Source organism: Nerophis ophidion, linkage group LG02, assembly GCF_033978795.1.
Source record: "Nerophis ophidion isolate RoL-2023_Sa linkage group LG02, RoL_Noph_v1.0, whole genome shotgun sequence".
NCBI lineage: Eukaryota > Metazoa > Chordata > Actinopteri > Syngnathiformes > Syngnathidae > Nerophis > Nerophis ophidion.
Window position 1 is genome coordinate 42464416 of NC_084612.1, and position 24214 is coordinate 42488629.

General features: G+C 39.4%; 1 protein-coding gene across 3 annotated transcripts in view; it reads left to right on the plus strand.

Moving 5' to 3' along the window:
- The window catches only part of LOC133541067 (serine/threonine-protein kinase BRSK2-like), a 194491-nt gene that overhangs the window by 79336 nt on the left and 90941 nt on the right, over positions 1-24214 (plus strand). For all 3 annotated transcript variants that reach the window (XM_061884149.1, XM_061884157.1, XM_061884164.1), the window contains exon 2: positions 20251-20345. In XM_061884149.1, coding sequence (XP_061740133.1) covers positions 20251-20345 — 95 coding nt within the window. The remainder of the gene's footprint in view (positions 1-20250; positions 20346-24214) is intronic.

The following is a 24214-nucleotide window of genomic DNA, read 5'->3' on the forward strand; positions in this document are numbered from 1 at the left end:
TTTTGGATCGATTTATTTTGGGAACAAAATGCAATGAAAGGGTTAAAATCTGTATTTGCATGTGTGTTACTTTTATTTTTCCAAAACCAAATTAAAAACGATACTTTACCCCATTTGAAAAAAGCACGCCGTTGTCACGTCGTGATATTGGTTCTACGAGCCGAGGAGTGTGTTTGGCAGCAGACAATCACGGAGTACTTACAAGCAGACACGGTGTGTAGATAGAAAGGGAGAATGGACGCATTTAGGCTTAAAAACATACGATGAAGGTGAAGCTATAATCACTGACATGTCCTCAGGAAGAGGTGTTTTAAGGCATGGCAAGCTGTCTAGTGGCTAAAGTCTATTCGCAAGGAATTGCTAAACATGCTTCACTACGCACCGTAGGAGGATACAATGGGACGGCGTGACTCGCTTGGTGAAGCGGCCGTGCCAGCTACTTGAGGGTTTCAGGCTCGAACCCCACTTCCACCATCCTAGTCACTGCTGTTGTGTCCTTGGGCAAGATACTTTACCCACCTCCTCCCAGTGCCACCCACACTTGTTTAAATGTAACTTACATAATGGGTTTCGCCATGTAAAGCGCTTTGAGTCACGAGAGAAAAGCGCTATATAAATATTATTCACTTCATTTACCTCACCGGCGTCACCACTAAAAAAAGCTAGTGATATTCAATGTAAACAAATGCCATGGGTCGATCGACACCTGACATCCACTGTAATGATACCAAGTGCAAGAGCGTATCTAGTTGATACTACTATGATTACATCAATATTTTTTATTGTCCCAAAATCTTTTTAATTTTTTTTTCATTTATATTATTCATATACTCAAGAAATACGTCCCTGGACACATGAGAACTTAAATCATGACTAATGTATGACCCTGTAACTACTTGGTATACCGAATTTTGTTATATCATCCAAAACTAATGTAAAGTATCCAAACAACAGAAAAATAAGTGATTATTATATTTTAACAGAAGTGGACATGGAACATTTTGAAACGGAAATCAACCAGATATTAACAGTAAATGAACAAGTAGATTAATAATCAAATTTTACAGTTTGTCATTCATAATTTTCACAAAATAATACAATGGGAAATGACACAATATGTTACTGTATATGTCAGTAGACTAATTAGGAGCCTGTGGCACTATTTTATTTAAGCCTAAAATTGTTTTTTGATTGCAATAAGAAATATACATTTATGTTAAAATAAAGCCTATAATGACATTTTTTATTTAGAAAAGTATTAAAGTACATTTTGGTACCGGTACCGGTTTGAAAATATTGGTATTGGGACAACCCTAAACTGTATACTCTCTTTGTTAATGTGTGAAAGAAAGTAAAACTGAACAATTACACTCTTATCATGTTGATTTATCGCGTTTGTTTTGTCTACAGGGCTTCACGGTGGAAGAGGGGTTAGTGCGTCTGCCTCACAATACGAAGGTCCTGCAGTCCTGGGTTCAATCCCAGGCTCGGGATCTTTCTGTGTGGAGTTTGCATGTTCTCCCCGTGAATGCGTGGGTTCCCTCCGGGTACTCCGGCTTCCTCCCACTTCCAAAGACATGCACCTGGGGATAGGTTGATTGGCAACGCTAAATTGGCCCTAGTGTGTGAATGTGAATGTGAATGTTGTCTGTCTGTTTGTGTTGGCCCTGCGATGAGGTGGCAACTTGTCCAGGGTGTACACCGCCTTCCGCCCGATTGTAGCTGAGATAGGCGCCAGCGCCCCCCGCCACCCCAAAAGGTAATAAGCGGTAGAAAATGGATGGATGGATGGGTTTTGTCTACAGCGCTTTGTGTTGCTTTGGTATCGGGATAAAGAAAATATATAAAAATCCAAATGTGCTAGGTCTGCCCCGAGGTCTCCTCCCAGCTGGACATGCCCTAAACACCTCAAGGAGGCGTCCAGGAGGCGTCCAGGAGGCATCCGTAGTAGATGCCCGAGCCATCTCAGCTGGGTCTTCTCGACCTGAAGGAGCAGCGGCTCTACTCTGACTTTCTCCCAGATGACCAAGCTCCTCACCCTATCTCTGAGGGTGATCCCAGACATCCTGCGGAGGAAACTACTTTCTGCGGCTTGTATTCGCAACCTTGTCCTTTCGGTCATTACCCAAAGTTCATGACCATGGGTGAGGGTAGGAACGTAGAGCGACACACATGTGGACTGGTTTAGCAAACTCCCAGGCCCACTCCAGTACCCTAGCAAGGGTATAAATCTGGTCCTGTGTTTCACGGCCCGGACAAAAAACACCTTTGTTCCTTCTGAATCCAAGACTTGACTAACGGCCGTGGTCTTCTTCTTCAGCACCCTGGAATAGACTTTCCCTGGGAGGCTGAGAAGTGTGATCCCTCTGTAATTGGAAGACACCCTCCTTCTTGAAAAGGTAGACCACCACCCTGGTCTGCCGATCCAGAGGAACTTCCCCAGACTTCCACAGTATGTTGAAGAGACGTGTCAGCCACGACAGTCCCACAGCATCCAGATCCTTGAGGTATTCTGGAAGAATTTCGTATTCTCCTGGGGCCTTGCCACTGGGCATTTTTTTGATGACCTCAGCAACTTCGGCTGCAGTGATGGACATGTCCATGTTTGAACCTCAGACTCTGTCTCCTCTACGGAGGGTGTGTCTGTACGATTAAGGAGATCCTCAAAGTATTCTTTCCACCGCCCAACTATAGCCCCAGTAGTGGTCAGCAGGTTTCTACCCCCACTATACTCAGTGTGAACAGGGCACTCCTTTTCCCTCCTGAGGTGTCAGATGGTTTGCTAGAATCTCTTTGAGGCCGGCCGAAAATCTTGCTCCATGGTCTCACCGAACTCCTCCCAAGTCCGAGTTTTTTGCTTCCGCCACCGCTGAGGCCACGGCTCGCTTGGCTTGTCGGTACCTGTCAGCTGCTTCGGGAGTCCCACACGTGAGCCATGCTCAGTTGGACTGTTTCGTCAGTTTGACACCCCCCTTGCCCCCGGTGTTCACTATCAGGTTCGGGGGTTGCCACCATGACAGGCACCAACCTCCTTGCAACCATAGTTCTGATCGGCAGCAGCAGCAATGGAGGTACAGAATACGACCCAGTCGGACTCAATGTCCCCCACCTCCCTCGGAATGCAGTTGAAGCCTGCTGGAGGTGCGAGTTAAAGAGCTGGCAGACGGGAGCCTCTGCCAAACGTTCCCAGCTTACCGTCACTAAATGTGTGGGCCTTCCGGGTCTGTCTAGCATTCTCCCCCGCCCCCTGATCCAACTCACCACCAGGTGGTGATCAGTTAACAGCTCAGTTCCTCTCTTCACCCGCGTCTCCAAGACACGTTGTTAAATATATGTTGAAATGACTACAAAGTCATCCCCTGGTTCAGATCGGGGAGGCCATTCCTCCCAATTACGCCCCTCCAGGTTATGCTGTCGCTGCCAGCGTGGGCGTTGAAGTCACCCAGTAGAACGATGGAGCCCCGGGGGGACTCCCTCCAGGGTCCCTGAGAAGGCCGGGGAATCCGAACTGCCATTTGACGCATACGCGCAAACAACAGTCAGAGCCCATCCCCTGACCCGAAGGGGCAGAAAAATAACCCATCAAAACCCAGGTTTAAGTTTATTTTAATCATTGCTGTGCTTATAACTGGAGTATAATAAGGAATTTGAATCTCTTATGATAGACATTTGTCAATCCATCCATCCATCCATCCATCCATTCATTCATTCATTCATTCATTCATTCATTCATTGTATGGGGTTACAAGACCAGCAGCCTCAGCAGAGAGGTCTGGACTTTGCGCATCGTTCCCAGGCCAGTCGAGTGACACATTCCCTCTGTCACAAATTTTCTCGGGGCCTCCTGGTGCATGTGACTTCATGCCTTGAGCCCGTGCTATGGGCAAAAGCTATTCCTATTTTAATGTTGCACTTTTGTTGCATGTGGTAATGTTTGCAATAAGGATTCTGTAAAAAACTAAATTATATATGATTGTTAAGAGCATTAATCATGAATGTAAAAAACAAGTGGTAAAACAGAAAAACAGAGAGAAAGGTTGCTGCTGTGTAAAAACTGTCGAGTGAAGCCAAGTCAACAACACAAGTTTGGAGTGAGCACTTTGTCAACTTAGTCAATTTTGTCACTTCGTCGACAGTTGTGATTTAGTGATTAGCCGCTAGTTCGTTAGCAATGGAGCTACATTACATTGAGGACGCTTTGGTTTTGAAATTTGATTGCTGTCAAATTTGCGGGACACAGCTGCAATGTGTCAACATGCATGGTCAATACTATTATTCATCCATTTTCTACCACTTATTCCCTTTCGGAGTCGTGGGGGGCGCTGGTGCCTATCTCAGCTACAATCGGGCGGAAGGCGGGGTACTCCCTGGACAAGTCGCCACCTCATCGCAGGGCCAACACAGATAGACAGACAACATTCACACTCACATTCACACACTAGGGCCAATTTAGTGTTGCCAATCAACCTATCCCCAGGTGCATGTCTTTGGAAGTGGGAGGAAGCCGGAGTACCCGGAGAACATGCAAACTCCACACAGAAAGATTCCGAGCCTGGATTTGAACCCAGGACTGCAGGACCTTCGTATTGTGAGGCAGATGCACTAACCCCTCTTCCACCGTGAAGCCGTCAATACTATTAATAGCTTATACTTTATAATTGATTTGTATGATTTATATAATCTCTTTTGCACAACCACATTGTGACTGGTGGATAATTTCCAAGTTTAAGTCTGAAGTTCTTGTCATTTCAAAATATGTTTCGAAGATCACAATGTCATTAAGAAAAAAACAAGTTTCATAGGTCCATTGCTATTTCAGTCGAATGATTTTGACCGGCATTCATCTCAGGGGACTGAGGAAGGATTTTATTTGAAGGACAAATAATAGAGATGTAGGTTTTAAGCTTGGTAGTTTAGTTCTTGTTCAGAACAATAGCTTGTGTATCAAATTGTTCCGTTGGACTGGAATTTTCTTATTTGGTTTCAGATTTATTGTTTATTACAAAATGTCAATTTGTTTGGTAAAAGTTTTTCATACTTTGTAAATTAATTTCTGTATTTTTGATGGTACTACAAGCATGAAACACTGTAATTTACTGTTAATTGCTTTGATATTTTGCTGGGACCTGACATACCATAAAACATGCTAGTTTTAGTCCTTAATATTTTTCTAAAGCTGTCACTTGTGTTTTAGAGGAGTTAAGGACAACTGGGACAGTCTAGTCATCGTCTCACTGAGAGAAAGCCAAAGAGGTGGAGAAGAAAGTGTGACGAATAGGCTAGAGACTCGTTTGAAAGGCTGATCTGTCAAGAGGAGGGCAAGTATGTCTGAAAGAGAGAGCTAAAAATAGTCAACATCATGGAGAGAGTGCAGGAATCGCCTACACCGCCTCCGGCAGAACGACCAACAGAGCATGTGCACACTTTTATATGTGTAGTACTCAAATAAGCATAAGCTTTAATGTGCATTAAAATGGTGTATCACTGCAGCACGGCTATCTGCGTCACACTTGGCATCGTCAATACAAAATATACCATTTTGTATTATTGTATTTTTCCGACCATAGGCCGCACTGAATTATAAGGCCCACTGCCAATGAGAAAGTCTATTCCGGTCTATTTTCATACAAAGGTGCACGGGATTATAAGGCGCAGGGTTTCCCCGGAATTCCCCGAATACCTGTGGCTGTGGGGGCGTGGTTAGGGCATGTGGTGGTGGTCACCAAACTTCATTGCATAAATTGTATAATATGATGATATGATTAGGTTTAAAAAAGTTCAAACATGTATACATATATACATATGTTATTATTAACATATATTTTAAATAATTTTGCCATATTTTAAAATTATTGCTGCGTATTGTACATTGTACTTTTTTGAAAATATTTCAAGTGTCAGATACTTTTAGAACTTTTTTAATTAAAACGATTAGCAGCGAATCTAGCATTTTTTTCTGGTGTCATTATAGAATGTACTTGTGTTTAGAGTCTTTTCTTCTGTCCCACGATGTTCTTGACAAAACCGGGGAGCTGCAGCGAGCATCACGTCCCATCTGCTTTGTGCTTCTGCTCCCTTTGGACTTTTTCTCCTTAAAAGCCACCACTGTCCTCTTAATGTTTGTACACATACACACTCACAGTACAGCATCCACACGCACATTCACTGTACAAACATACATATACACATACTCTACGTTTACAAGCACATATGCATATAGTCACGTTTCATCAAACATATATTAACGTTCTTCCCCTCAGGGAAACTGGGTAACACAAGGCACACTGCAAAAGCTTAACTTATTGATACTATAACAATCTACAAGATTAATACAGCGTGCTTGTCTTTCTCCCCCTCCATTTATCTGCTTTATTTTGTATTTCAAGGTATCATTACATATATCTATTGTTGCATGTGACGCAATTGTATTGTTGATCATAGAGGTAATTATTTTTATTATTCATTATCAATAGTGCTATTGCTATTGGTATTTGTATTGCTCCATCTTTAGTGTAATAATGTTCATTGTCATGTTTGTGTTATTAAAATTTATTTCAGTAACTGCTTTATTTCTATCACTTATGTATCATATTTGGACACATCATATTTGCTGATCCTGTTCTGTTGTTGTGGTTATTGTTGTTGTTGTTGTCTCTTAGTCATACTGTCTAAGTCAGGGGTCACCAACCTTTTTGAAACCAAGAGCTACTTCTTGGGTACTGATTAATGTGAAGGGCTACCAGTTTGATACAAACTTAAATAAATTGCCAGAAATAGCCAATTTGCTCAATTTACCTTAAATAAATAAATCTCTATATACATATATATATTAAAAAAATTCCGTCGTACATTTTTTTTTCCTTTTATGGAAGGTTTTTTGTAGAGAATAAATGATGAAAAAAAACCCTTAATTGAACGGTTTAAAAGAGGAGAAAACACGAAAAAAATCTAAATACAATTTTTAAACATAGTTTATCCTCAATTTCGACTCTTTAAAATTCAAAATTCAACAGAAAAAACAGAAAAATAAATACTACCTAATTTGAATCTTTTTGAAAAAAAAAATAAAAAATTATGGAACATCATTAGTACTTTTTCCCGATTAAGATTAATTTTAGAATTTTGATGACATGTTTTAAATAGGTTAAAATCCAATCTGCTCTTTGTTATAATATATAACAAATTGACCAAGCTATATTTCTAACAAAGACAAATCATTATTTCTTCTAGATTTTCCAGAACAAAAATTAAAAAAGAAATTCAAAAGACTTTGAAATAAGATTTAAATTCGATTCTACAGATTTTCTTGATTTGCCAGAATAATTTTTTGGAATTTTAATCATAATACATTTGAAGAAATATTTCACAAATATTCTTCGTCGAAAAAACAGAAGCTAAAATGAAGAATTAAATGAAAGTGTATATATTATTCTTTACAATAAAACATTTTCAAATTCTATTTGAGTTTTGTCTCTCTTAGAATTAAAAATGTCGAGCAAAGTGATACCAGCTTGCTAGTAAATAATACAATTTAAAAAAATAGAGGCAGCTCACTGGTAAGTGCTGCTATTTGAGCTATTTTTAGAACAAGTCAGCGGTCTACTCATCTGGTCCTTCCTGGCTACCTGGTGCCCGCAGGCACCGCGTTGGTGACCCCATGTCTAAGTCATCTTGTCCTCGCAATTTCCCCCTTCGTCTTCCTTTTTTTTCTCTTCCTATCCCCTCCTGCTCCGGTCCTGCTGGGCCAAATAATTCATATAAATCCATTTAATAAAGTCAAATACAAATAAGGGAACAAAAAATGTATCCCACACTTCTCTTTTGTAAAGTAAATCTGTACAGCAGAAATGAGCATCTACAATACAAAACATACCATTTAGTATTATTGTATTTTTCGGACCATAGGCCGCGCTGAATTATAAGGCCCACTACCAATGAGAAAGTCTGTTTCGGTCTATTTTCATACAAAAGGCGCACGGGATCATAAAGCGCAGGATGATCTCGAGCCCAGAGAAGCCAGCGGCGTTTCTGGATGTTGTTAATAAATGGCTTTCGCTTTGCATAGTAGAGCTTTAACTTGCACTTACAGATGTAGCGACCAACTGTATTTAGTGACAGTGGTTTTCTGAAGTGTTCCTGAGCCCATGTGGTGATATCCTTTAGAGATTGACGTCGGTTTATGATACAGTGCCGCCTGAGGGATCGAAGGTCACGGTCATTCAATGTTGGTTTCCGGCCATGCCGCTTATGTGGAGTGATTTCTCTAGATTCTCTGAACCTTTTGATGATATTATGGACCGTAAATGTTGAAATCCCTAAATTTCTTGCAATTGCACTTTGAGAAACGTTGTTCTTAAACTGTTTGACTATTTGCTCACGCAATTGTGGACAAAGGGTTGTACCTCGCCCCATCCTTTCTTGTAAAAGACTGAGCATTTTTTGGGAAGTTGTTTTTATGGCACCCAGCTGTTCCCAATTAGCCTGCACACCTGTGGGTTGTTCCAAATAAGTGTTTGATCAGCATTCCTCAACTTTATCAGTATTTATTGCCACCTTTCCCAACTTCTTTGTCACGTGTTGCTGGCATTAAATTCTAAAGTTAATGATTATTTGCAAAAAAAAATGTTTATCAGTTTGAACATCAAATATATTTTCTTTGTAGCATATTCAACTGAATATGGGTTGAAAATGATTTGCAAATCATTGCATTCTGTTTATGTTGACATCTAACACAATTTCCCAACTCATATGGAAACGGGGTTTGTAGATCAACAATATGATTTGCCTGAGTAGCTGGAAAGGACAAAAAAAAAGACTGTTACATCCCCAGTGCAAGAGGACCGCTATCTTATGTCCTTTCTACCTATTGCCATAAGACTTTACCACACACTTATGTGATCCATTGCTTTCCCCCTCTCTAAGGTTCTCATAATCATTATTGTCACAGACGTCCCACTGGATCATTATTGTCACCGATGTCCCACTGGGTGTGAGTTTTCCTTGCCCTTATGTGGGCCTACCGAGGATGTCGTGGTGGTTTGTGCAGCCCTTTGAGACACTAGTGATTTAGGGCTATATAAGTAAACATTGATTGATTGATTGATTGATTAGTGTGATGTATTTTTTCTTTGTGTGCAATACCGATGTTAGTGTTTTTTATCTGTTATTTATACTTATATAAGAGCAATATGTAGTATTCATTGCTATGTTTTTTGTTTTTCATTACAATTTACATCCGTTACTGTGAGTAAAAATCTGCACTGCAACAATGTAATTTCCTCAGTGAGGGATAAATTAAAAGAAAACAAGTCTTATCATAAAGGAAATTCCAACACAAATGCATGTACTGCATTTTTAGGACATTTCCCAAATCGTTTTTCTCTCAGCAGCAACATTATTTTTCTGACTTAAAACAAAATTGCTCTTATTACTTGCTGCTAGCACATGGCTGTTGTGATCATGTGGGCTCTGCACGCTGGATCCAGTCACTGCTGGATAGAATTGGTAGAGTGCAGGCAGGAAAAGACTGCTCGTATCCAAGGCTTATTATGGACATTTTTTGCTGCTTTCCAATATAATCCCATCGACGTTTTTTGCTGATATCAGTTTGCTATGCGATATCAATGTTAGATCCCCAAAATATTAGTATGTAAAGGTACTGCATGTATGTAAATGCATGCTACGTTAGTGTGTAAATGTAATGCTAATATGCAAATTTAATGCAAGTATGTAGAGGTAATGAGAGAATGTAAATTTCATGCCATTTTTTAACCGTAATTGTAGTATGTAAATGTAATCCAAGTATGTTCATTGAATGTTAGTGTGTAGAGGTGATGCTACTATGTAAATGTGATGTTAGTATGTAAATTTCATTAATTGACAGTTATTATTTTTCAAGTGGACGATAAAGTAAAAAACTGTCACATTCATTATTTGATTTTTCATTTCTTTCAATTGTTCTGCTTCCTCTGATAACGTAAACCATTTTTCTAATCTACGCCCCCCACCCCCCAAGATTGACCTTTATTTTCTCGTCGTCCTCGTCTCCACTTATCTCAATGCAGATTGATTGATTGATTGATTGATTGAAACTTTTATTAGTAGATTGCATAGTTCAGTACATATTCCGTACAATTAACCACTAAATGGTAACACCCGAATAAGTTTTCAACTTGTTTAAGTTGGGGTCCACGTTAATCAATTCATGGTAGATGAGGATTTGAAGGTAAAGAGTTTGGATTTGAAATGTTGTCAATGAAACATTATTAATCACTTCTTTTATGAACAAAATTTGTCGAAGAATGTGAATATATTTTTTTCTATTTATTCGTATTGTCTAGGGCCGGGGGAGGGAACCTCTGGCTCGAGAGCCAGAAGCGGCTCTTTTGATGACTGCATCGGGCTCTCAGATAAATCTTAGCTGACATTACTTAACATGATAAGTAATGAATAATTCAGTTGGTAATCACAGTGTTAAAAATAACGTTCAAAATATAAAACATTTTCATGCATTTTAATCCATCCATCCGTTTTCTACCACACCAGTTCAAGAAGATAGAAAAAAATAGAAGATTAAAATAAAATTTAAAAAATCCGTCTTTCCCTGGGCCCTGGAGAGGAGGTGCAGACTGAGGCCAAGGGAAAAAAAAACAAATAAATTAAAAAAATAAAAAAACAACTCATAACCATGGTACAGATCCCTCTTCCATGTGTGTAAGAGGGAAACATCAAACATCAAAGAACACAGAGGCCATTAAAGATTCCGGCTTATTAGTGATTCCCAGAGCCAAAAAAAAGTCGGCGGGCAATTAAGCATTTTCTATTTGGGCTCCAGTACTCTGGATTGCCCTACTAGTAACAGTTAGAGATGCTACCTCAGTAGAAGCATTTAAGTCTCATCTTAAAACTCATTTATACACCCTAGCCTTTAGGTGGCCACTGATCAGTTTCAGCTGAGAAGGCGCTTGGTGTTCTAAGTCGGGACCAGGGTTTGAACACTCCTCTATGCATCAGTCAGTGACGTCTCAGCACTTTGACTTGTCCGCATTGAGGGTGGAGAAGGTGCCGTCCCTCCTAATGTTTCTCATTGTTTCCATTTGGTTGAGTTTTTTCATGTGGGATCAGATCTGAGGATGTCATTGTGGTAATGTGGGTTTTTTGAAGCCCTTTGAGGCATTTGTAAATAAGGGCTATATAAATAAACTTTGATTGATTGATCTTCTTTTTGACTGTTTGGTGCTTATATTCGTCCACCTTTATTTTTAGCGACTATCTATTTTGGTTAAGAATTCTGAGGTTTGTCCTTTTTGATGAAGCGTAGGTCAGAGTCTGATGTTTTTTGCTTTTTGATGATACATTGGTCCGAGCACGCTTTTTTCAAGTCAATGTGAACAGTGCGATTCCATTTTGTCAAATCCATCCCAGGCCTCTTTTATATCTGGATAGAAATCCAATATGTATCTGACGTGACTGTCAATAAAGGTAGCATACGTCACAATTGTTTGCCAAAACAGACAAGCGTGAATGTAATGCTGAATGAAGGAGCAGAAAACAGTGAGTGGCTTAGGTCAGTGTCCCACTGCTCCAGGTTCAAGTCCTCACCCACACCCTCGTTAATACAAGTGCCCCACAAACTGTCATAGCCAAGATTTTTAACTTGACCTTCTTAATGCCCTTCAATTACGTAAAATAATAAATGTGGACTTTAGTTGCACAAACTCCTTGAAATTGTCACAAACGCACCAGGATGAACACCTACACAGAGTGGGGCTTGTGTGTAACAGGATGCTTTGTGGGCATGTGCAGACACATGGCGTTCGAATAAACATACGTAAAAGGTTGGATTTAACAAAATATGAGTTGAGCATTACTGTAGTGGAATTTAGTTTCAGAAATGTGATATTTATTTAATTTTTTAAATGTCAAAGTGAACAATATTGTGATTATTATGTGGACAGAAATGCGGTATGTATCCAATGTAACAGCAGTCTGGTCGCCTTCATCCAACACATATGTCATTAAACAGTGACACAATTTTAGTCTCCTGGCTCTTACTGCTCACTAACACTAACCAAATCTTCAGAACACACATTAAAACAATATTTCACAAACCCTCCATAATCTCCTGTACAAAATAATTTGGTTAAGAAGGTATTGAAGCCGGTATTACAAATTCCTTGAAATTTCCACAAATGCACCAAGAGTGAGACATACATTTAAGGAATTTGACCCCAGTTAACTCCCGTAAACACACTGCAGCCATTGTGTGCGAACCACTTCAAGGACCCAATCTGTTCACATTGAAAAATATTTTATTTGCAATGTGAAGGTTGACATAAAACAATTGTGTTTAACAATGTGAACAGTGAACATAACCCATGATACCAGTCGCATTAGATACATATCAATATCTGCGAAATAGGCCTGAGTTGGATTCAAATAAAATAGTAAAAACATCAGATACATGTCACATATAGGCTAACAATTTAAATCAACCTGCAGTGTGATAATAGCCTCACTTACCTTCCTACACTGAACTTTAATTTTTATATTCTGATGGTTTTGCTGTTACTATTCTTCACTCAGGATACCTACATGAACTTCAGAATTGCTTCCACTCCTTTGGTACGCCAACATCTTTCCAACATTGTTCTTACTAAATTGCAGACGTCCAAAGTCTGGTTTGACAGCAGTGTTCAGTGTCGCTCAGGTTGCCATTTTACTTCTATGTGGACACATAAAAGATCCTCAGCCTGTCCTTTTCCCTCAAACATCCCCATTGCTTACAAGCTGTGTTATTTTCTACCAGTGCAATCACCTTTAAAAAACAAAAGCACTCCTCTTTTGTAGTATTATACACCGTGTGAAGTAATGAAGAAGTGCATATGCGCTGGCATTTCGAGTGCCACATGCAGACCTTCAGGACGATGTCATATACGATCCTGCGTGTCTTTGGCGGAGAATGATACCATCTTTGTGTTTGAAGTGCAGATGAAGTTATGTTGACATTTTTGCTGTGACACCAACGTCTCTTGAGACGAGCCCTCAAATGAACACACGTACATTAAGCTGGGAGACGACATTTCAAACCAGGTATGCATTATTTTTTTTGTCGCATTTGTGATAGTAGTTTAGTGAAGTGAAGTGAATTATATTTAGAATGCGTTTTTCTCTAGTGACTCAAAGCGCTTTAGCAGGTGAGTAAAGTATCTTGTCCAAAGACACAACGGCAGTGACAAGAATGGTGGAAGTGAGGATCTACCAACCGAGCCACACCGCCTAAATATCCTACATGTATAAAGTGTGTTTAACTCATTACTAGACCTTGAGTTGTGATGATTTGAAACAAACATTGAACTAAGTACGTATTTTTTAACAGCTTTGAGAGGTGTTCCCCAGGTTTCTTATCCATGCCCATTTCAGTGTTTCCCCCAGAAAATTTGTTAGTGGTGTCTCTCTCGGGGGAAGCGGCTTCGTCGCGTGATACCATATGTATCTCGATATGTTTTCCGTAAAGTAAAAACAAAACAGTCCTAGTTACCGGAGATACTAAGTATGTCATTGTTTTGACTTAGTAAATATTGACTTACTAAGAAAAAATAATGACTAAGTCAAATTAAAGACTTACTGTAAATAAGCGTATGCAAAAGGGCAGGTGTCGGGAACATTTTTGGCTGAGAGAGCCATGAAAGCCAAATATTTTAATCTGTATTTCCGTGAGAGCCATATGATATTTTTTAACACTGAATACAACTAAATGCGGGAATTTTAAAGTAAGACCAACATTTTTACAGTATAATAAGTCTATTCTTTTTAATAGCATTGTTATTCTGAAGCCAACCAATAATAAACAAAATATGTCTAACCATTAATGCGACTTCTTGAACAGGTGAGGTATAAAACTGATGGATGGATTAAATGCATGAGAATGTTTTATATTTTGAACATTATTTTTAACACTCTGATTACCAGCGGAATTATTCATTACTTATCGTGTTAAACAATGTCAGCTAAGATTAATCTGAGAGCCAGATGCAGTCATCAAAAGAGCCACATCTGGCTCGAGAGACATAGGTTCCCTACCCCTGCAATAAGGGTTTGAAAAAAAGAGTTAAAAGTGGGGCCACATGCTGACATATGCTCAACTCATCATGCTTAATTTATTACAGCATTTGGGAAGCATGTAGTTGATTTTTTTAATGTAAATGTTATATTTTTATCAACAAGTGATAGCAGGGACCCTGCCATTTAAAACTAGGCTGCTGCCTTACTAATGATTAATGTAACTATAGCTGAAAAAAATAGTACAATAGCAATAGGAGAGACTATTCATCCCTGATCACCATGGACTTCATGTAGGATTTATGATGCAGTTACATTATTATATCAACTATCAAAGACAGAAACTCTTCATTAAACATAATGTCCTTTTTTGCTGCTTCAACACAGCTCAATCAACACAGAAAACGGTAAAGTGAAATAACTTTTTTACTGTAGGTAATACTGCTAGTCTTTCTCTCAGAAAGACAGGGCTCTGCTGTCCTTAACAAACACACGCACGCACGCACACACACTGCAAAATGAGCTAACGTTACGCTAAAAGCTAATTAGCCTTTACCTCAAGGACTGCGAGCGAGCTGAGCTGCCACTTATATTTCTAGAACGTCAATAGGCTCATAGTGATGTTACTAGTAGTTTACTGGGAGGTCTTTATTATAATTTGGGGAGATTCCCCTGCATTATGTTCACCTGCTAAACAACTTTCTGCTCACTCCGCTGTCTGTCCTTTCTGCCTGTGCCATGCGCATTGACTCCATGCTCTGAATACGCACTGCTGATCGGCTGTTACATGCGCTCTGAATACGCACTGCTGATTGGCTGTTACCGCTCTGCGTGTAACCAATAAGATGGTTCTGTGGTTGGGGCAATGCTGGGTGCTGCATAGACGTACTGACAGAGGCAGAGGCAGAACCAAGCCGAGCAGCTTGTTAAGAATTTAGTTTAGGTGGTGGCTTTTTGTTGTTAAGGCGGCTGCCTCAGCAACAAAGCGCTGCGGGAAACCCTGCATTTTATTTTAATTCATACAGTATGTCTGAGCTATTTTGTGATGCACACAGCAGTCATTTGATCAGAACTGTCTTCACCCATAATGTCAAACAAACAAATGCAAACAAAGGGTTTACACAAAAGACCATAGGTCAGGAGTTGCTAACCCGTCAATCGCGATTGACCAGTCGATCTTTGGGACCCTACAGGTCGATCGCAAAAATATTAGAAAAATAAATATCTATTAATATCAGTGACACACCCACCCGGGGAGTGGCCAACAGTCTTGCCAGCAGGCATGCATCTTAACCCCTGAACACGCCTGCACGCCTCACCTCTCTTCCGCCTCTCATCCCTCGGCTCTCGACACCGCGGCTACACCCCCTCGAGCACTGTGGTACACTTCACCCGCTCGTCTTGCAAACGTGCATCTCATGACATGCACAAAAATCATCAAGCTGCAACAAAACTGTGATTTTCTAGCATCCAATATCGAACAACTCTTCCATCAACCTAACAAACTAAATAATAGAGTCCGTGAACATTGCTCCAAAGTATGGATTTAGTGTTGATTTTTAAATACAAAAGTAAACATTAACATGTGCAAAGGCAGTAATGTATGATAAAACAAGGTGGCAGCAAAGAAGGACTTCCCCGTTTATCCCCTCTTTATCTCATACACAGGAAAACCTGCCAGGTCAACAGCTGACTTTACTACTTCCGGTGCTGACGTAAGACAACAATGTGACTTATTTGTGCCCATACGATGAACAAATATACTACGGCACTAAGCCTAAAGTGGCCATAAACAGTTAGCTTCTACAGCTGGGATGCCCAAAGTGCAGCACAGGGGCCATCCGTGGTCCGTTTGTCATTGGCTGTAAGAACATTGCAAAAAAAAACAACACGTACAAAAATTGGGAAAACAGCAAGAAGTACAATGAAAAGTAAAACCAAATGTTGACATCATCCAATAATAACAACACTAAGCTTGATCTTTTAAAGCAAAACACAAAACAAATCAAAACTAACTGTATATGTGTGTGTGTGTGTGTGTGCACAGTGGTGTGCCGTCAGGGCCCACAAGGCCTTCTCTGCTGGTCTAACATAATCAAAAATCATGGTCATAATTAAAGATAAAAGTAATCTTTAATTTACTTTCCCTAAATATCTAAAAGTATTCATATTCTCTTCATGTCATATTACGCTCCTTCCAATGCTGTTGTTTTTAGGTTAAAGTTTTCAGCTAGTTTATGTTGGTATTCTGTACGGAATCTGCCTGGGGCCTTCAGAATCAATGATGCACTGCATCTGTGCACTGTAAGTGAACATAGAGTTGATAGACAGTTGCGATAGCCAATCCGATCACGAGTTGTTGTCAGTAAGGCCTTCTAGCTGGCCCTGATATTTACTTGACCTGTGATTGGATACTCACTTGGGAGTCCCAAGTGAGTATGTATATATATATATATATATATATATATATATGTATACACTGTATATTACCAAGTAAACGCCCTTGGGCAAATAACCGCCCATGTCCTAATAGCCGCCCAGGGTCTGAGCCCATTTTGAGAATTAAACGCCTCTTTCTAATAATAGCCCATGTACAGAGGTGGGTAGAGTAGCCAGAAATTGTACTCAAGTAAGAGTACTGTTACTTTAGAGATGTATTACTCAAGTAAAAGTAAGGAATAGTCACCCAAATATTTACTTGAGTAAAAGTAAAAAGTATTTTGTGAAAAAACTACTCAAGTACTGAGTAACTGATGAGTAACCTGTTCGTTTAATGATTACGGCAACAAATAATGCACAAAAACATAAAAATAGCAATGAGCAAATTCAGAGCCAGGAATATCTCTTAAGCAACTAAAACAATATTATATATTAAATAATAATACATTAAAATAAAATAAAAAATTAAGGCAAATTGAGCCACAATAACTTAACAGCACCATAGGCTCAGTAGGCATTGATTGACTGATTGATTGATTGATTGATTGAAACTTGTATTAGTAGATTGCAGTAACAGTACATATTCCGTACAATTGACCACTAAATGGTAACACCCCAATAAGTTTTTCAACGTTAATCAAGTCGAGGTGATCTACCTCATATATACATATACATACACACACATATGATATATATATATATATATATATATATATATATATATATATATATATATATATATATATATATATATATATATATATATACACATATACATATACATACACACATATCATATGTGTATATATATATATACATTTATATATACAGTATATAATTTATATTTATTTATTTTGGCGTTTTTGTTCACATGTTAAAGGTGTTTTAATGAATATACATGCATGTTTAACATATAGATTCCTATCTTTCATGAAGACAAGAATAAAAGTTGGTGTATTACCTGATTCTGATGACTTGCATTGATTGGAATCAGACAGTATAGTGCTGATAACGTCCAGGTTTTCAAATGGAGGAAAATAAAAGTTCCTCCTTCCTGTCTAATACATCATGAAAGTCGTTGGTTTTTGGCATCTTATTAGTCCAGCTTCCATATTCGTTTGTATACACTTTACAAGAAATACATTGGCGGCAAACTCTGTAGCTTGCTAGCTTGTTTGCGCCGGCTTTCGGAGACTCTTATTTTGTTAGCGCAGGCGCGATGGAGCGGCACTTTTATTGTGAAGAAAGAACTGTGCGATCAGTCTTTAGGCTTTTGACGGGAAGTATGGTTGAAATAAAAAGTGTCTTTTTTCCTTTACACTTTTGATTGATTGGTTGATTGATTGAAACTTTTATTAGTAGATTGCACAGTACAGTACATATTCCGTACAGTTGACCACTAAATGGTAACACCCCAATAAGTTTTTCAACATGTCGGGTTCTACGTGTGACGGTCACGTGACCACCTGGCTCTGTTTGATTGGTCCAACGTCGCCAGTGACTGCATGTGATTGGTGAAACGCAGGCATGTGTAGATCCTACTTTGAATGCGTGTCTGACAAAATCAAAACAAACAAAGCGTGCATTAACAGATAGATAAAACAAAAAAAAGTTGCGATTAGCGACCTGATTGCAGATAAATGGAGCGGAGTAAAAGTAGCGTTTCTTCTCTATAAATATACTCAAGTAAAAGTAAAAGTATGTTGCATAAAAACTGCTCTTAGAAGTACAATTTATCCCAAAAGTTACTCAAGTAGATGTAACGGAGTAAATGTAGCGCGTTACTACCCACCTCTGCCCATGTATAGGTAGGTATGTATATATATATAAAAAAATATATAAATATGGATACATTTACATGTAGGTATATATACTAAAAAAATATATATATGTATATATATATTAGGGGTGTGGGAAAAAATCGATTCGAATACGAATTGAATCGAATACGTTGTGCAATTCAGAATTGATTCTCCTTTTTAAAAAATATTAGTTATAATTTCAGCATAGCAGTGATTAAAAATCCCTCATTGACTTTATCATTAGACATTTATAAAAATAAAAAAAAGAACAATAGTGTCACAGTGGCTTACACTTGCATCGCATTTCATAAGCTTGACAACACACTGTGTCAAATATTTTCACAAAGATAAAATAAGTCATATTTTTGGTTCGTTTAATAGTTAAAACAAATTTACATTATTACAATCAGTTGATAAAACATTGTCCTTTACAATTATAAAAGCTTTGTTTTTTTTTCTATCTACTACTCTGCTTGCATTGGGGTAGATCCAGCTGAAATCCTATGTATTGAATGAATACAGAATCGTTTTGATTCGAAAAAATATCGTTTTTGAATCGAGACTCGAATCGAATCAAAAAAATCGATATATTATCGAATTGTGTCCCCAAGAATCGATATTGAATCGAATCGTGGGACAGCCAAAGATTCGCAGCCTTAATATATATGAATATAAAAGATAGTTGTCACAGGCTCGAAAAGTTTGGTGACTCCTGCTATAGGTAATGAGGATATATTATATCCTTAAGTCATACTTTCCAACCCTCCCGATTTTCCCAGGAGACTCCTGAATGTCAGTGCTCCTCCCAAAAATCTCCCGAGGTAACCATTCTCCTGAATTTCTCCGGATTTCCACCCGGCCAACATTATTGGGGGCGTGACATAAAGGCACTGCATTTAGCATCCTCTACAACTTGTCGTCCTGTCCGCTTTTCCTCAGTACAAACATCGAGCCGGCCCTAGTCACAATCCATGTGCGGCTTTTACACACACATAAGTGAATGCAAAGCATACTTGGTCAGCAGCCATACAGGTCACACTGAATGAGGCCGTATAAACAACTTTAACACTGTTACAAATATGTGCCACAATGTGAACCCACACCAAACAAGAATGACAAACACATTTCGCGAGAACATTTGCACCGTAACGCAACATAAACGCAACAGAACAAATACCCAGAACCCCTTGCAGCACTAACTCTTCCGGGACACTACAATATACACCCCCGCTACCACCAAACACCCCCCCCCCCTCCAACCCCACCCACCTCAACCCTGCCCCCCACTTTCTGAATATGTACATATCACAAATAATCCTTTTGACAAAACATTTCAAGTTAGTTGAAAATTCTGAGAAAAAAATTGGTGCCCTTTCAAAAAACACCATGACGAACACATTGAATTTAGACTTAATATCAGTGTAACTACAAAACAATTAAACTTTAAGTCACATCCCATCTAGAATTGAATAAAAGAAATAAAGCATAAATAAAAACTATTTTGTGTCAACTACCTAATTTTTCATTTCCACTGTTCACTTTCTATAAATTTGAACAGAAGACAATCATTTTCACAGAACTATATCAATGTGCAGTGTCTCATGCAGCATTTTAAGTGGGGTTACCAATTGTTTATTTTACTCCTGGTTGTTTTTACGTCGGGTCGAGGGGGAGGAGTCGCAGCCCCGCTTTACCGTGTACATCTTGCCTGGTATACTTGCTCCCCCCGATTTGCTTGCCTAACAGAATTGCTTTTCCGACATATAGTGGAGACATTCAGAACGGCAGTTTCTTCAATTAAAAAATGCAGCTCAATTTTACACTTGGCCAACTCATCTCGCAGGCCGCGTGTTTGAATCCGTGCTGTAGTTGGTGCCAGTGTCCATACGCGCTAATATAAGAAGATGCTGTTTCTTAAGCTCAGTTTATTGTGCTATGTGTTTTGCAGGTCTTGTCAAGTTGGGCGTCCACTGTGTCACATACCAGAAGGTTGCTGTCAAGATAGTCAACAGAGAAAAGCTCAGTGAATCTGTTCTTATGAAGGTAAGACCATTTATACAACACACAGACCAGGGGTTGCCAAACTATGGCCGTGGGCGTAGCGTCCACAATCTTGGCCTCTGGAAGTCCCAAATTATATATATATATATATATATATATATATACATGTATATATATATATATATATGCTGTTAAGATCCGCTTTTCAGATCGCCACATATTATTGTGGCGATCTGAAAATTCTTCCAGTTTTTGTATCACTCCGTCTTCCCACCTGCTTAGTTCCTGTTTTGTTCGTTTCCATGGTTACACATTAGTTTCACCTGCTCCTCGTCTGCTACGCTCATTTTGCTCACATGCAATTTCTCATTATTCTCGCGGGCTTACACGCTTCACATTTGTTTATTCCAGCTCACATGCTGATGTATTATTTTTCCTGTTAGTGTGCCTTCGTGCCATTTTAGTTTGTCTCTTTGTACATCCTAGCTTTCATGCTAGCGTCTTTTGTTTACCCTTTTCTTAGCTCCAGTGTTTTGGTTCAGAGCTCCCTTTTTGTTAAATAAATCTGTTAAACCTTACCTTGCTGTGTTCACGTTTCGACGCATCCACGAGGGAATCAACTTTGGCAGCCACCATGCCACACAGACGTTACATAGGCATCACGGTGGTAGAGGGGTCAGTGCATCTCCCTCACAATACGAAGGTCCTGAGTAGTCCTGAGTTCAATCCCGGGCTCGGGATCTTTCTGTGTGGAGTTTGCATGTTCTCCCCGTGACTGCGTGGGTTCCCTCCGGGTACTCCGGCTTCCTCCCACTTCCAAAGACATGCACCTGGGGATAGGTTGATTGGCAAAACTAAATTGGCCCTAGTGTGTGAATGTGAGTGTGAATGTTGTCTGTCTATCTGTGTTGGCCCTGTGATGAGGTGGCGACTTGTCCAGGGTGTACCCTGCCTACCGCCCGAATGCAGCTTGTCCCCAAAAGGGACAAGCGGTAGAAAATGGATGGATGGATTTACATATACATATAACCGGTATTAGTATAGTACCGCATATATACCACCTCTAAAAAGTACCGGGCCCCCATCTCCCGCACCCCCATCGTCGTCACGTCAATGCTGGTTTACTAGCAGAGGATCATGTTTGGCAGCGCACTATCACGGAGTACTTACAAATAGACACAGTTTGAAGACAGAAAAGAGACAACAGACGCATTTTGGCTTAAAACCTAACGTTAAAGGTGAAGCTATAACACTGAAACGCCCTCAGGAAGAGGTGTTTTAAGGTATGGCTAGCTTGCTAGCGGCTAACGTCCCTCCGCTGTCGGCAGGGTTTTAGCTATTTCTAAATCACTAGTCCTCATGTCCACGGCGTCAAATAGAATACGTTTCTTACAAGTATCATCCCTGCAGGACAAGGAATAGCTAAATATGCGTCACTACACACTGAAGGAGGATACAATATCTCACCGTCGGCATAATGTAAACAAACGCCATTGGTGGATCTACACCTACCATCCACTGTAATGATACAAAATACAGGAGCATATCAATACTACTATTATATTTGTTTTGATATTTTTTAGCTTCACAAAATAATTATTCTATTTTTTGAAAATTTAAATTATGTTTATAAACTCAGGAAATATGTCCCTGGACACATGAGGACTTTGAATATGACCAATATAGGATCCTGTAACTACTTGGTATCAGATTGATACCTAAATTTGTGGTATCATCCAAAACTAATGTAAAGCATCCAAACAACAGAAAAATAAGTGATTATTACATGTTAACAGAAGTGTAGCTAGAACATGTTAAAAGAGAAAATAACCAGATAATAACAGAAAATGAACAAGTAGATTAATAATTCATTCTTTTACAGCTTGTCCTTAATAATTTTGACAAACTAATAGAATGGAAAATGACACAATTTGTTACTGCATATGTCAGCAGCTAAATTAGGAGCCTTTGTTTGCTTACTTATACTTGTATATGTACTATATATATATATATATATATATATATATATATATATATATATATATATATATATATATATATATATGTCTTGATTGGATTATCCGGAGAATAGTGCTCGATACCGTGGTAGAGCGCAATATGTAGGTGTGGGAAAAAATCACAAGACTACTTCATCTCTACAGATCTGTTTCATGAGTGGTTCCCTCAATCATCAGGAGATTTTAATGGAAGCATTCACATACAATGGTTTATATAGAGCACAGAGTGGGTGGGTACAGGCAGGCGTAGGGTGTGGTGATTGGCTCATGTGTTACCTAGGAGGTTTTTCCGTCTATGGCGGCATGTTGAAATGATTTCACTGCGCTTGTTGAGGGATGATAGATCTGGATGATATATAATAAACAGTTTCTCTTTTAAGCATAGGTTGCATCTTTTATTACCACTGTTGTAAGGTGTGCTGGATGCAAGAATTTGCCATGTTATTGAATATTCAACATTATTGTCTTTGAGGTTCCAAATGTGTTTGCTGAGTTCTGTAGAATTCCGCAAAGTCTGGTTTCTAAAGGAGGCGTTGTGATTATTCCATCTTGTTTTGAACGCTCCTTCGGTTAATCCTACGTACGTGTCGGATGTGTTAATGTCCTTGCGTATTACCTTTGCTTGGTAAACGACTGATGTCTGTAAGCACCTTCCGTTGAGAGGGCAATCAGGTTTCTTGCGACAGTTACATTCATTATTGGTTTCAGAGTCGTTTAGTGTGGGGGTAGGCAGTCCTTTTGCAATTGCTTTGTTGTGGTTTGAAATGATTTGTTGCATGTTATTCATACAGCTGTAGCTCAATTTAATGTTGTTCTTGTTGAATATTTTTCTTAGGGTGTTGCCTTTGGGGAAGTGTTTGTCGATCAGAGTGAGGAACTTGCGGCCGATGTTGGTTGAGACGTCTTTGCTGAATGGCGGATTGTAACAGATGATGTTGTTTCGTTTTCTGCTCTTTTTTGGTTGGTTTCCTGGAGTGGGTTCATAGGTGAGGGTGAAGTTGTATCCGCTTTCATCAAGTGCTTTCTGGTACGGGGGGGTTGCTTGGTCGAATTCAGCTTTGCTGGATGACAGCATCGATAGCCTTTTATTAATTCCGGTAGGTATTCTTTTCGTGGTGGTGGGTGGGTGGTTGCTGTTATGGTGCACGTATTGGAGTGTTGTGTTGGGTTTCGTGAATGGTTGGTAGCTGTTATTTCTCAGGTTGAAAGTGACGTCGAGGAAATTGACGGTTTGCTTGTTGGCTTCAATCGTGATCCGTAGGCCGTTTTCTTGGAAGATTTGGCATATGCGCTTCTTGGTGTTCTCGCTGCTCCTTGGCGAGGCGCGGCACACTGCCAGTCCGTCATCACGGTAAATACCAAGGTTCAGGTTGAGGCTAGCAAGCTGGGAGAGGAGGAAACTCCCAACGATTTCGCACGTTTCTGCTCCGTCAAAACTCCCCATAGTAACGTCAAATGTTGAATTGTTCTTTTTTTGCCATGGTGTACTGTTGTGGATGAGTATGGAGTTCTTTGCGTGGATGATGATGTTTCTTTCGTTGCCTGTGATTGAGTCGTAGTCCGAGGCGAAGTTTAGTGCTTGGGTCAGTAGGTCTTGCGTGATGGAAGGGTAAAATTCTTCGATGTCGAAGGAGATAAAGTTGTGTTGTTGTTTGTCTTGGATGTTGTTGAACCATTTGATTACTGCTGCTGTATTTCTCCATTGGTTGAGTGGTGTTTTGTCCTTGATTTTTGCGTTGATTCTGTCCAGGATTATTTTGCTGATTTTTCCTATTTCGGATTTAGTTGGGTTTATTAGTCGGCATGTTGGGTTATTTGCGAAGTTGGGTTTGTGGTCCTTCAATGTGATGAAGGCTTCTTTGTTGGCTGTGGCGTCCACCCTGTCCTCAATGT